At 51.3% G+C, this 13,202-nt stretch overlaps 5 protein-coding genes across 5 annotated transcripts; 1 reads left to right on the top strand and 4 right to left on the bottom strand.

Moving 5' to 3' along the window:
• Positions 1-1,894: 1,894 nt before the first annotated feature.
• On the bottom strand, positions 1,895-2,451 carry C7974DRAFT_415009 (uncharacterized protein; the record flags this gene model as incomplete). Its single annotated transcript, XM_046143851.1, has 2 exons — positions 1,895-2,135; positions 2,186-2,451. The coding sequence occupies 2 exons, from the start codon at positions 2,449-2,451 to the stop codon at positions 1,895-1,897; spliced, it is 507 nt and encodes a 168-aa protein (XP_045995739.1).
• Positions 2,452-4,703: 2,252 nt separating this feature from the next.
• C7974DRAFT_220661 (RNA recognition motif 2-domain-containing protein) lies at positions 4,704-7,243 on the bottom strand. The gene is made up of 4 exons (XM_046137161.1): positions 6,704-7,243; positions 6,209-6,655; positions 5,898-6,155; positions 4,704-5,847 (listed from the first exon to the last, which is right to left on the bottom strand). Exons 1-4 carry the CDS (start codon positions 7,079-7,081, stop codon positions 4,975-4,977), a joined length of 1,956 nt encoding a protein of 651 aa, XP_045995740.1. The 5' UTR covers positions 7,082-7,243; the 3' UTR covers positions 4,704-4,974.
• A 567-nt stretch (positions 7,244-7,810) lies between these two features.
• On the bottom strand, positions 7,811-8,684 carry C7974DRAFT_220659 (uncharacterized protein). Its single transcript, XM_046137160.1, has 2 exons — positions 8,251-8,684; positions 7,811-8,196 (listed from the first exon to the last, which is right to left on the bottom strand). The coding sequence occupies exons 1-2, from the start codon at positions 8,489-8,491 to the stop codon at positions 8,021-8,023; spliced, it is 417 nt and encodes a 138-aa protein (XP_045995741.1). The 5' UTR covers positions 8,492-8,684; the 3' UTR covers positions 7,811-8,020.
• A 42-nt stretch (positions 8,685-8,726) lies between these two features.
• On the top strand, positions 8,727-10,440 carry C7974DRAFT_220700 (RAI1 like PD-XK nuclease-domain-containing protein). Its single transcript, XM_046137162.1, has 2 exons — positions 8,727-9,426; positions 9,521-10,440. The coding sequence occupies exons 1-2, from the start codon at positions 8,878-8,880 to the stop codon at positions 10,397-10,399; spliced, it is 1,428 nt and encodes a 475-aa protein (XP_045995742.1). The 5' UTR covers positions 8,727-8,877; the 3' UTR covers positions 10,400-10,440.
• On the bottom strand, positions 10,440-13,179 carry C7974DRAFT_220655 (exocyst complex subunit Sec15-like-domain-containing protein). The gene is made up of 3 exons (XM_046137159.1): positions 11,858-13,179; positions 11,680-11,811; positions 10,440-11,632 (listed from the first exon to the last, which is right to left on the bottom strand). Exons 1-3 carry the CDS (start codon positions 12,794-12,796, stop codon positions 10,481-10,483), a joined length of 2,223 nt encoding a protein of 740 aa, XP_045995743.1. The 5' UTR covers positions 12,797-13,179; the 3' UTR covers positions 10,440-10,480.
• Positions 13,180-13,202: the final 23 nt, after the last annotated feature.

Raw genomic sequence — 13,202 nt, forward strand, 5'->3', positions numbered from 1 at the left:
ATACTTAGAGGCAGGATTATCCTTATTATTAGAAACAGTATACTAGACAGCCCCTATAGTAAACGCTAGCAAGAAACTAGTTAGCAATAGGCTATAGGGACTAATAGAATAGCCCTCCCTTTAGCTATGCTTAATAGCATGTTAATAGAAAGCCTATATATTAGCTAACTATATAAGAGTATGCAGATTAACTAGCTTCCTCTTTTAAGGTATCTTATAGAAGAACTAGAAGAGAGTTATATTATAAGGCTAGAAATTGTTAGTTAGCAGGATATAGAATAGCTAAGGGTTAGCTATAGTTAGTAGGTAGCTTAAGCTAATAGTATTATAAGCCTCTATAATTTATTAAAGAAATAGCAGTAGTTAGATATATGCATAGTTAAAAAGAAAGGTAAGAGTGTTGCTAGTATTATAGGCTAAGCACTAGTCTAGGCAGCAGTTAAGGAATAGCAACACTAGAGAAGTTAGCAGCCTATTAGGCCTAGTAAAGGGAGCATAAATATACTAGCTTCCTAGACAAGGACCTAAGGAGTCTTTAGGCACGGCTTAGATAGACTAATATTAGCGCTTTCTAGCCCGCTGCAACCTCTAGAAGGCTTCTTATTGCTGCTACTACTACTACTATAGTAGGGAGAGTTATTAAATCTAGTCTAAGATATAAAGAATTAAGAAGTACTAATTAAAGAATTAGGAAGTGCTAATTAAAAGGCTTAATAGAAGGCTAGAGTTAGAAGGTAGTAGAGAGGCGCCTAAGCTAGCTTATATGCACCTAAAGGTTAGTAATATTAGGTAGTAAGAGAAGTTACGTGCAGGCTCTAGAATCTAGTAGTAAAGTTAGCGCGTTTGCTTAGCATAGCTGCCTAAGAGCGCCTTTACTTACCTAGCTAATAAGCTATTAGGGCATAAAGGGCTTTGCATATATACTAGCAGAAGTAAACATATATATAAAGTAATAAACAGCTATTAGTAACAAAAATAGGCAGTAATAGGTAGGTATTAACAAGGTAAGTAGACTAATATTATAAAGTAGGCTGTTAATAGCGTCTATAAACTAAGCCAGCATAAGGGCTATAATGCTAGAGAACGATGTAAATAGAGGTATAAATAATAACATAAACTAGTAAAACAAGTTATTATAGAACTATTAGGACCTAGGTTAATATAAGCTGCTAAGGGCTTATTAGGGCGTTAGGCAAGGTTTACTACGCAGGATGCAACAGGTAGTTATAGTTCTTAACGCTAGGGGAGATGTATAGGCCTAGAATCCTATTAGGCTAAGGCATCCTGCTAAGAGGGGTTAAGTTGGTTGCAACTGAGCTGCTTGTTAGTAGATAAGATAAGCTTAATAGGGCCAAGCTCTATAGGGTAGAGAGATGTATAGTAGAGTGTTAACTACTTAGTGCAACTTAAGGCTCTATTAGGACTAGATATAAGGCATATGCACGTGATAAAGACTTGTAGCTTAAAAGACTAGTCCTAATAGACCGTTGGGAGAGTTAGACAATATACTACACTTCGACTGTGCATATTCCTACCACTACAGTATAAGAAGGGTACTTTAGTAGGGGCTTAGCAAAAGTAAGCAACTTGCCTATTAAGCAACTTGCCTATTAAGCAACTTGCCTATTAAGCAACTTGCCTGTAGGGTACGTTAGTATAGTATATTATATACTCTATAGTCTATATTATACGTAGAAGGAATTACGTGTCTAAGTAAGAGGTGTGTTTTAGTAGTTGGTTGGGCATAGTCGCTTAAAAAACACAAGCCCCTTTTTATGCAGGTGATGAAGAGTAGAGAGTTTGAGATGATGAAGAAGTCTGGAGTGCACTAAGTCCACAGCTGAAGGCCCGTAGTAGTGATGGGTCGCTTGTGAACGTGGATCTAGCCCCCCTCTTAGTCCTCACGTGCAATTACGACGCCCTCATCCCACTCCGGCTTTTCATCAGCTACGTCACCAAAATCATTTGATAGAGACAACTCGTCGTTCGCGCTCAAGACACCCCGAATGTCAGCCGAAGCAATCTCCTCGTACGCAGTTGTGATGCCTGTAATGCGGCATAAACGCGCCACGGAAGCCATCATCACCAGGCCCAGCATAGCGAACGAACCAACAGCAATCAGCTGAGAAAATTGGCTACACGGAATCAGCTTTGCTTGTCAATGCTGAGATTGTGCATTCCATACCAGTACCAGACATGCACACACTTCTCGTCCCAATACTTTAACCTCGCTTCGATCTTCGCTGAGCGCTCGGATCTCTTGCCAGTCTCCATTTCTGACAGGAGAATCGTGAGTTGCTTTCGAAAGGCGTGCAAGCTCTTCCACCAGTGGCTGCGGCGATGCTGGTTTCTGTTGCGAACAAAGAGATTGTTGAGTAACTCATAGATGTCAAGGAGCATGGCTTTGTCATGCTGCGAGGCGTTAATAAGTGCATTGGCGGAGAATGGCATCGCCAACTTTGCAGTTTGTAATGAGGGTATGGGGGCCAATGTGAGATTCGCAGTCGCCCACTGAATATATGTAAGTCCAGATGACCGACAGAGACGTGTTGCAAGTCTCTAAATCCGACAATCAAGCCTGTTATGCAACTTGCGGAGTCCTGGGTTTATTTCGATTGCCGCGCGGGGTCGCGGAAGCCTGCCTATGCGCGGTACTCCGAAGAGAAAGGAAGCGGGTGATGGCAGCTTTCCGTCACAGTGGGGGCCGTGCTGATTGTTGAAATTGTATTGTAGTGAGAGGATGTTTCATTCTATAGCCGGTGCAAAGGATCAAGGACAGCTAGGAGTGCCGAATGTGTAATGAAGGTAAAGATGGCGAGCGCATTTGAAGCTGGTGTGTGGACCAAGAAATCGATCGGGCACTGCAACACCTGTACCAGCAGTGCAGTGTACGAGAGATGTGCTAAGATCGTCACGTCCGCTCCACACGATTCGGACGATGTTGGTACCGCGGTATCCTGTAGCGAGATGACTTCTGATGGCTATTGGCGTCTTTATGAGGTCCAGAGTTGTCCGGACAAATTCTGCAAGCGGTGAAGATTTTTGCTAGCACAGGGTCATTCGCATCGCTTCGCAAATTTCGCGATACCCAAGGAAGAAGCAAATCGATGTTTTGATAGCTCTGTGACGTGAGATGAAAGCAGTGTGTAACACGAATCCGGAGTGGTGGGCATACAGCAGGGTCATCAAAACCAGCCGAGATGCGGAGAGAGGGCCGCGTGACCCCAGATTTGTACAACACTCGCCTCAGCGGTAGACCTGAACCGTAAGATCAAGGATGTAACTACCCAGACACGGAGGTCGAAGGCAATGCAATGCTGACTCGAAGGTGATACATGTATGGACGCTCCAAGCATGCCGCATTGGGGCCGCCGCGGTGGCCGCATCTGGATTCACCGTGAAAGTCGCCAAGGCGCTTGAAGACGACCTGTACGCTTCAGGGAGATTACCACCCCCCTGGTGGGTGTAAGCAATTTCCAAATCGTCGTGCAGCTGTTCAAGAATCTTCCTGGATACTCAATGCTTTGTTCTGGCCAAGATGAGGAGGGGGCTGACAGCCTTGCACTCGGTTCCGCGGCGGTCCAAGCTACGTCACTGCGTGCACTTGGCGCCATCAGGCTAGCACCTCCTCACGCATGTCAACGTTCTGGACGTCGAATCGCTGATGACAAGACGATAGCGATACTCAAAACTATTTCCCTGTAGAGCCTATTCGCCCTAGCCCTCTAAATCCGGCCACCACGGCGGACTATGTGCTTTCAACACCAAAATCGAGCTGTGATCAGCATGCAGGAAGAGTGGTGATTGTGATAATGTACCTCATTAACCGCCTTACGTGCCCAAGAATCTAGATCTCTCGCCACCGAGACAACGCATCTCCATGCGGTACCCAGGTCATCGACTGCAAGTATCCGACGCACCTTTCAAGAGCTTGAGTGTTTTCATACAGCTGAAGCGCACTTCAGTGCTCACTTGGCTAGAGGCGACAGCGGATAAGCACACATCATACGGATCACAGCTTGGTACATCCCTCTCGTCCTATTTCCTCCTAGCCGCATACACGCAATCGACCTGCACGTAGAAAAAGAGCGTGTCATGTCTTCTCTGTCATCTGACCTGCTGCAAGAGAAGGTATTGGCTGAGGTACAGACATGGATCCGCGTTTCCTGTTGCGCAAAGCTCGGCCTTCGATATTGCATTGGTGGACGCAGTACGCGCGATGTTGTACAGCGGCATATGCTCTTGTGCCCACAAGGCTTTGCCTGATCATGGTCGTGTTCGAAAGACCACAGAAGATCTCACACGATAATCCACTGCCCGCTGTTGCGCTCGCAATTTCTTTGTACACTCACACAGATGCGTGATGCCACCAGTATCCTGTTCCTTGCACCATGCTGAGTTGCGGCATCTTTCAGAGAACGAGAGCTTGTAGTGGGTGAGATTCGGAAGAGTGCTTCATCCTGTCTGTCGGGGCCAAGAATATGCAACCTATCCAGCTTCCCGGCATCATTGCCGCCGCAGTCACGAACCTTGCAAGACTGGGCGTCTCATCAGAACGTGTGACTGTAGTCGCACCGTGTTGATGCTTTCATGGCAGTGCTCTCCAGATACCTATGAGTCTCTCTGCGTCCACTATATGCGGGTACGATGGAAGTCGCACACCTGTCAAAAGTCAAGATCATTTGTCACCTGAGGAAGCAAGTCGCAATGCACATAAGGAGAATGAGGTCAAGCACGGCTTTTATGCTATGGGAACGGAGTCTGAACTACATGATCTGACACAGAGATTGTATCCACACCCATCATCCTATTGACAACCAGATCGAATCGAAGTAAAACCAAGAGGATACAACACCTCTGCTGTATCGTTACCCATAATTGAAGAAGTTGAATTGAATTGTTCTCATCAGAGACGCAGGCGGAAACAGATTGTAACAGTGAAGGCAGTTGAGGTGGCCTCTTCCCACAAGGCATCTAGGCAAAGTCGCCATTAACCTGCTCGCGGCGCTCTGAGCGAATGTACGAAGGACTACCATTGACACGAGGGCGGCGAGTCGGAGTGGTAACGGTAGTGCCAATGTGGTCGCGCTTGTAGGGATCATGGACGACTGGGGCACCAATGACACCAGGGTGGCTGACCGCGATCGAGTTGGGAGAAGACTGTTGGTCAGCAAGATACTGAGCGACATGGGTCATGGGAATGTAGTTGAAGGGGATGTATCCAACCTGGCCCTGACCATAATTGTAGGAGTACCAGACCTCGACGTCGCGCTTCTGCAAATCAGTGAGTGCTGCAAGCGGGGTGGGAGCAGCACGCTGGCGGGCGAAGCTCATGGCAGCCTGGATCATGTCCCGAGGGGTTCCACGGTCGTAAGCGCTGGTACGGTTGCGGTGCTCTGTGATAGCAGAGAATCCATGAGGGGGGTAGAGACCAACGCTACGAGCGCTATCCATCGAACGCTGAAGCTTAGACAGGTTGTCGGGACGTGGGAAGGCCTGCTCAGTGCCGGTGGAGCGAAGTTTATCGGAGACATCGGCATCAAGATAGGTGAGAAAGAGACGAGGGCGACAGAATGGTGTCTCTTGCATGACAGAAGAATTCCGGAACTTCTGCACCAAGGCTTCACGACCCTGAATTGTGGCATACGAAATCTCGGCGGCCTTGGATGAGCGATAAGCAGTCCAGCAACGACGCTCGATGCGGTCGATGAGAGCAATCATGCCACCGACGTCGGCAAAGTTGATGAAGGCATAGCCTACGTTGCAGCCAGACTTGAAGTCAATGCGGAGGTAGAGGAAGTCGTAAGTGCCAAAGCAGACCTCATCCAGAATGGTCTTGAGTGACATCTGTGATACCGGTCAGTACTAATCGCAGGGTTGTTGCGGGGAGGTCTTACCCAGTCCATCTTGTTGGGGATATTACGCAGCATGATAGTGGTGCGGACATCGCTGCCATCAAGAATGCGCTCACGGCGGACGCGGTTGTGCTGATCAGCAGGGTGACGCTGATATGGGCCGTTGAAAGGGCCAACGGCAGGACGATACCCAACAAAGCGGCCCTGATCGTCAACGCGAGGTTTGGTGCGGTGGGGAGAGTTGACGGCTCGCTCACCAGACCAAGGAGCAGGCTCGGTGATGGCCCACCGGAAGGTTTTCTGTGAAACGTCAGTACATAGGCATCAATGCCAAGGGAGCGTAGAGAACTAACAGTGTTGTTGATACCCCAGACCGAATCGAGAGTCAAGCTCTGCACAGCACGAGTGGCAGCATCGACTGAGTGGAACTCAACGCGAAAGACCAGAGTCATCTTGACATCGAGAGTCTCGACATGAACGCAGTTGCGCACAATACCGAACACGCTAGCAGTAAGCTCGACGGCCTCGGCGATTTCGGCAAGATCGGCATTGGTGAACTCGAAGGCGGCCTGTTCAGGGAAAGGCTGAACAAGAATGGGAATCTTGACCTGGCCTTCGAACTCATTGAGCTGGGCAGTATCCTGAGACTTGGCAAGCGCAAACTCGTAGCCAGTAATCCAATCAACGACAAAGCCATGCTGAGCAAGTACGTCCTTGGCTTCTGCAGCTTCGCGAAGATCATCGTAGCGCAGGTGAACGCCGCGGGTGTAGACAGGAACGCAGCTTGAAAAGCACTGGTACTGAGACAGGGTCAGTGGTGTTGACTGAGTTCAGGTGAATGAACTTACAAGCTTCATCTGATGCTGAATGCTGAACAGCTCATGCTCAGAGTCGACACCTGGGTTGGTGCCATCTGGAAGCTGTGAGATGAACTGGAAGCGGGAGATGAATGCCTTGTCGTCCTCGGAGATCTCGTTGGCAAATAGTCCCTGGTAGTAAGGAGCAGGGAATGGGAGAACGCCCTTGTACTTGGGAGAAACAGCTGTATGAAGCGAGGGCTTGCCGTTGTCAGTGACAGTGACCTGGCTGAGATTGTTGCGGTGGTGGAAGCCAGTCGAACGAATGTAGCGAGCAAGCTCTGGCGAGTACAAGGTAGGGTCAGTGCCAGTATAGGGGCTGGAAGCCGGGCCAACGCTGTTGGAGGACTGGGGTGAGTGGTGAGACATGACGAACGAATGCTGAACAAGTAAAGTACTGATGTACAGAAAACGATGGTTACGATGAATGAGTAGTGACCAAAGAGACGATGGTCAAGGTCAAGGTATCAGAAAGAAGAGTGACCGACCAAAGCGTCGTGTGGGCGATGGCGAGAGAAGGAAAGGGCGACGAAGGCGAGGAATATGAACCTCACGCTCTTGGCGCTCGCAAAGCGCTATACCTTGCTGGAGCATGCAGGTAGCGATTCTGCCACATGTCTGTGCGTTCATCGCGAAGATGTAGGAAGGCGCTCATCGTGACCGTCTGAGTTGGCCGATTTGGGTGCGCCGAGATATGGGAGAGGGGGATCGGCCTGAGCAACGACTTCGAGATGTGTATCATCCGAAAGCCCTTGTCGAGTTCTACTGCCTCGCATTTCAACAACTCATGATCGACAAGGTGGGCGAGCGTGCACTCAAGTTGCAAGTGCGTTTCGAAGACTTGGTGTTCCTCAACACCACAACCGCCAAAGATGTGGGGCCACGATAGCTCGACACTTCAACCCTGTCACCGCCCGTACGGAGAGGCAGGTGCAGCCCCGAGGGCGTGGAGCGACGAGGTGTAGACACATCTCATCGTGAACTTGCGCAAGCAGGTTCCGCAGTCGTGCACTGTTCGGCCTGTAGCAAAACCTGCACAAGTCTGAAGCGGGTCGAGGGAGTGTGGGCTTAAATGCACCGCCTCACATCGAGAGTCAGCCACTGCAGTCGGGTCAGTGAGGAGATGTTTTGAAGAGAAATAAGGAGTCATCAAGACTCAGTGGTAGATCTCGTCTGATTTGAGAGAGCATGTTTAGCTCTGTCAGAGTCAAAAGTCTCGAGCATTATACTGGACATGAGGAACTTGTGTTACTTAGCTTTGCTGTAAGGGTATCGCGGATCATAACATTGACACTTGCTTCCACCAACCTACTTCTTCCCGGCTGCATCTGCATCACCCTCAAACATCCACTTGTCGTCCTCCAGGCTTGCGACCTTTTTCGCTAGACTCGACTTCAACGCAGCCTTGACCTCAGCCTCCACAGCCTCTGTGTCCCAATGTGTGTTCTTGCGCCCATACAACTCGATGATCTGATTCTCTTGCTCTGGGTTTCGTTAGTACCCTAGACTGACTGTCTATGCTGTATATAAAGACACACCGGTATCTTCGTCACTTTCCCTCCCGCTGCCCAATCCTAGTGCCATGTGCTTATAAACCGTTTGCGGCGCATACAGCGCAAACTCTCCATTTGACGTCCGCTCGACCATCTCTTCTTCCATGGGTTGTTGGAAGATTGTGGCCGTGTCCGGACGCACTGCAGTCGGGTTTTGTCGTCGTGTGCTCTGGAAAAGGTTGCGACGAGCTCCGGCTGGAGGGCGGACAGCGCGGGTGTGGTCCATTGTGGGGGGATTTTGGACTCAACCACCGTGCAATTCGATTCGGGTTGCAGGACTGCACGCAGTTTCAGCTGAGACTTGACTGAGGATCGAGGAATGCTTGGTTTGTTGATTCTGTCTTGGCCGCGGTGATGTTTGGAGTGGGGCGAGATGCCCGCGGGGAAGTGGAGCGTGTCGAGCGTCGAGCTTCAGCTTGGTGACGACGCGCGCAGCAACACGACCTCCGATAGCACGAAGCTGTTTCCACGCGTCACTGTACGCGTCGAAGCCGTTTTCCTGTTTCATGGCCCCTCACACAGCTGCAGCTAAACGTTGATCAACGTGGGCGACCAGTCAATACCCGCGAGATCCGACACAGCATCCACCGACACACTACACAGCAAGCAGCCATGGCAGACCGAGGCACAGCAATGCCGCCGGGGAGTGTGGCCCCGCAGCCAGCCAGTCCCCGCTCAGAGGACCAGGCAAATTCGCCGCCGCGCAAACGACCAAGAACCCAAGCCCCAACCCAGACGGCAGCGCCGAGTACAGACGTTGTCGACTTCGCGCCTCAGCCCACAACCGAGCCGCCACCTCCGACCGTTTCGCAGCCTGCACAGGCGCGTCCTTCTGAGATACACCGCTTCCTCGTACAGCCACTCCATCGCTTCCAGGGCGCATCTGCAAGCATCAAGCGCCCCCGCGAAGTCGCTCACTTCTCCTACGACGACAACCACGAGTACCGTGACGACGAGTCGAGCATCAACTACTACATACCACCACCCCTGGGTGCAGATCTGAAAGAGGGGTTCGACACCTTCAAACACTATGAAGACAAGGAGGATCCGCATCTGGACAGCCTCCTCAGGGCATTGATGCACAAGGAGAAGGAGAGCAAGGATGCCGGACGTGCGAAAATCAGGGCAGACTTTGTGACCTGGAGAGGCATGATGACGAAAGTAAGTTGAGGAGCCCAGAGACCAGGACAGCGAGGTGAGCAAGGCCATCCTTCGTACCTTGTCCGCTTCTCGAACCTCTATTAACACCACCCAGATCATGACCGCCCCCTACGACAACTTCGCCGAGTTCTCCATGTTTGCGACCCTCCACGATGGCACAATATACGTTGAAGAAGACTTCCCGTCGCGCGCCGCCTCCCGTGCTGCCGAAACCTCGCGTCCCCCGCCCCGCAGCCACCACCCCGACCAGCAATCTCAAGCCATGATGGCCTACTGGGGCTACAAATTCGAAACCCTCTCGCTAATCCCCTCCCTGCCAGCCACCACCGCTCCTGCCCAGATCCGTGCACACCAACAGTCCATCACTTCGAACCACGCCCAGCACTGCTCCATCGTACACACCTCCTTCGGGCCGCACACACTGCTGCTTGGCGGTGAAGTCGATGGGCTGCTCGCTGCAAAGCCGCAGAATCCTGACGAACCGGTGCCTTGGGTCGAGCTAAAGACGGCTGAGGAGCTGCCGCCCCGCGAGCGCCAGCAGCACCGCGATGTGCTGCGCTTCGAGCGCAAGCTGCTCAAGTTCTGGGCCCAGAGCTTTCTGCTCGGCGTGCCGCAGATTGTGGTTGGCTTTCGCAGTAAGGCCGGTGTGTTGAGGGGTTTGCAGACGTTCAAGACGCACGAGTTACCAGGCATGGTGCGCCGGGGAACGGCCTGTTGGGACGGAAATGTGTGTATTAATTTCGCAGCCGAGTTCTTGGGGTGGCTGAAGGAGACGGTCAAGGGGGAGGGTGTGTACAGTGTGGTGTTGCGGAAGAAGAGCGGGGTCGTCGAAGTTACAAAGGTGCGAGAGGGGACGGGGGGGATCGTCAGTGAGGACTTTCTTGCATGGAGAAAGGACAGACATGGCGCCGGTGAAGAAGCATCGACACAAGAAGATGTCGACGACAAGTCAAAAGTTGAGTCTACCGTTTGATCACTACAGCTACTATATACCCACCACAAACAACACAGCAAAGCTGGTACTAGAACACTGCAGGCCCTTGCTTCCTCAGCCCTAGTTCCTCCCCAGCCCAAACCGGCTACCCAACGTGCCAAACCGCTCACTCGGCGCACTCTTTGTGGGGCTCTGCGCCGCAACCTGCGCTCCCTCCTGACACTTCTCCAGTAAAATCGCGCCCTTAAGCTGATCCACCTTTCCATACTTCTTGTTGCGCTGACTGATATCGTAAAACTCGAGGCTGTCATCGGTGCCCATGAGCGCCACCGTCTGCGTCAGCTCATCCAGATTCTCCATCAGTATGGGGTTGCCCAGGCTCTCGACAAACTGCACGAGGTACTGTGTGTCGAGGGCGAGACTGGCAACCGCGGGCGGCGTGACGCGTTTGACGCCCTCGTCGAGGGTCAGGGCGAGGATGGCGGTGGAGGCATGTGAGAGAGCGTCGAAGTAGATGAATTCCTTGACATCGGTGGGGAGGGCGAGAAGCACGCTGCTCATGATGTTGGACAGGTAGCGGGTAAGTTCGAGCATGTACTCGCTGGGCTGTGAGGCGGGCTTGGTGGCCATCCAGTCGTACTCGGCGGTCTCGATGAGGTCATCGATCTTGGAATTGACGAGCTCGAAGATGCGGTCGCTGGCTTGGCGTTTGGCAGTTTTGAATTTCTCTGTCGCTGTAAGGATAATTGGTGTGCTGGACGAGGGTGAGCTGCGCGCTTGGAAGAGCAGGTCTTGCAGCTCGACGCAGGCGGTTTCGAAGTGCTCAAGGTTGGTGAGGATCTGCACAATCTGGCCGGGGTATTGCGAAGACAGGCGGTCGATGAGCGACTGGCACACCTTCTGGCAAAGGAGGTCATCTAGGGATGTGCGGAGAGTCTCGTCGATGACAGTAGATTTCTGGAAGTAGTCGTCCGAGAAGAGATAAATCTGGTTGAGGAAGTTCCGAATGTCGATGCAGCAGAGCGGGTACATCTGAGAGAATGGAAGGACACAGGGGAACGTGAGTTCTTCGCGGCTCTTATCTGGCGTATACCAGCTTACAGAGACCACTTTATCGTACTCTTCGTAGCTGTTGATCGGCATTGGCATGTAGTCGTCGGTTTGGACTATCTCCATGAAATCGTCACTAAAGCGCTGCTTCAGAAGCTCCGAGTATTTAGAGAACAGCGTTAACAGCAGGTCATTCATCGCTGCGACCGAGTAGCCTATTTTCTAAGAGTCGTCAACAATAGATTCCGTACACGCAAGAATACACTTACCTCCATCGTAAGCATGAAAAGTGCTATTCGACCCTTGATCTTCAAGAGTAGCTCGTCACTTTCTACTGTGGGCAGAGAGTCCGAAATAAGCTTCACAGCACTCTGACACATCGAGTCCCAGAGTTCATCAACCTGCTTGGGTCAGCGCCTGGGGCTGACCTCCGAATTATGTACTCACATCAGCCTGCTGTCTCAAGTTGACCGTCTTCGCAATGGTAGCCTTCTCGACGATCGCAAATCCCGCAATGCTCTCTAGAAAACTGCTGAGATCATCACACTCGTCCTGGAGCAGATTGAGTTTGCTTGGAATGATCAGGTCTTTCTGCGTGCGACGATCTGCAGCGTACTCGGCTTTAAACTGGTCGCTCTTGCCCAGCGTCTCGTTGATGTGGATGGCTAGAAATAGCGGCGAAAAGTCGGTTTCATTCCCGGCTTCTTCGTTGTTGAGGATATCAAACTCGTCCGTCTCATCAGCTACCAGCTCGATCGCCGAGTTAAGTTTAAACCTTCCAAATCGTGAGTCGACCTCGGCTCGCTCTAAGTTGCGTCTTCTCCGTTCGTCGGTGTAAAAGAAGGATACCTCTCCGAGAAACTGAGACGACTCTCTGATACGATAGAGCCAGGTACTTAGGTCTGTCTTGACTGCTTCTCGTATCTGTTCTTGGGTCTGCGGTACTGACTTCTCGATCAAGTTTGCAATTTTGAAACGACCAATTTCCTTGAGATGAACAGTCTGCAGCTCATCCAGCGCACGTAAAGCTGCGTAGTAGTTCTTTTCTCGCAACATATCTTGAACCTGGTTGGCTATCCTCAAGACATTCAGACACGCATTCAGGGCCTGCGTCGCTTCGTTGATATTTTGCCTTACACTGCGAGAGTCGACCAAGGCTTTTTTCTGAGTGGCCAATTTCTCGATGCTCTCTTGAATCGACTCGTTCAATTGCAGAATCTCTCCACTCATTTGCACTGTCTGGTCTCGGATACGGAGCATAGAATCAACCGACGCGACAAAATCCTGGTGGTTTGCATTACATATCCGCTCTATTTCTGATTCTCTGTCATTTGAGAAATGGTCGAAGGCTAATTGCAGTTGGTTCGAATAGCGCGCATCTTTCATAATGGGAATCAACTGGTCGATGTAATCTGAGCCAACGGACGACTGGGCGATCTTACTTGTGTTAGCAGATACAAATCCGTGGCGTTCATGTCTATGTTGTTACTTGTTTGATTGCCATTCGCAGGTCATCGCCAGAGTCTATTGCGGACGGCATGATGACAGCTGTCGTGAGCGCTCTGGGCGCCCTTAATTCGCGCTGCGCGTCCGCGGCGAGTTGCTCAGTGCCCGGAGTGACCGCGGTGTGTCACTGGCTCTAATCCGAAATGTTGATGTCGTGCTTTGATGGACGTGATCGTTGATACCTACGCGCAACGGTGCATCGCAAGTCGGGGGCTTGTGCTACAATGGGCCTAGCGCGATGGAGCGGCTCGTGCAAAGATCACGTGTCCATAGGGCTGAGAGTCCC

This window comes from Boeremia exigua (assembly GCF_020726555.1).
Source record: "Boeremia exigua strain MPI-SDFR-AT-0100 chromosome Unknown C7974scaffold_8, whole genome shotgun sequence".
Taxonomy (NCBI): Eukaryota; Fungi; Ascomycota; class Dothideomycetes; order Pleosporales; family Didymellaceae; genus Boeremia; species Boeremia exigua.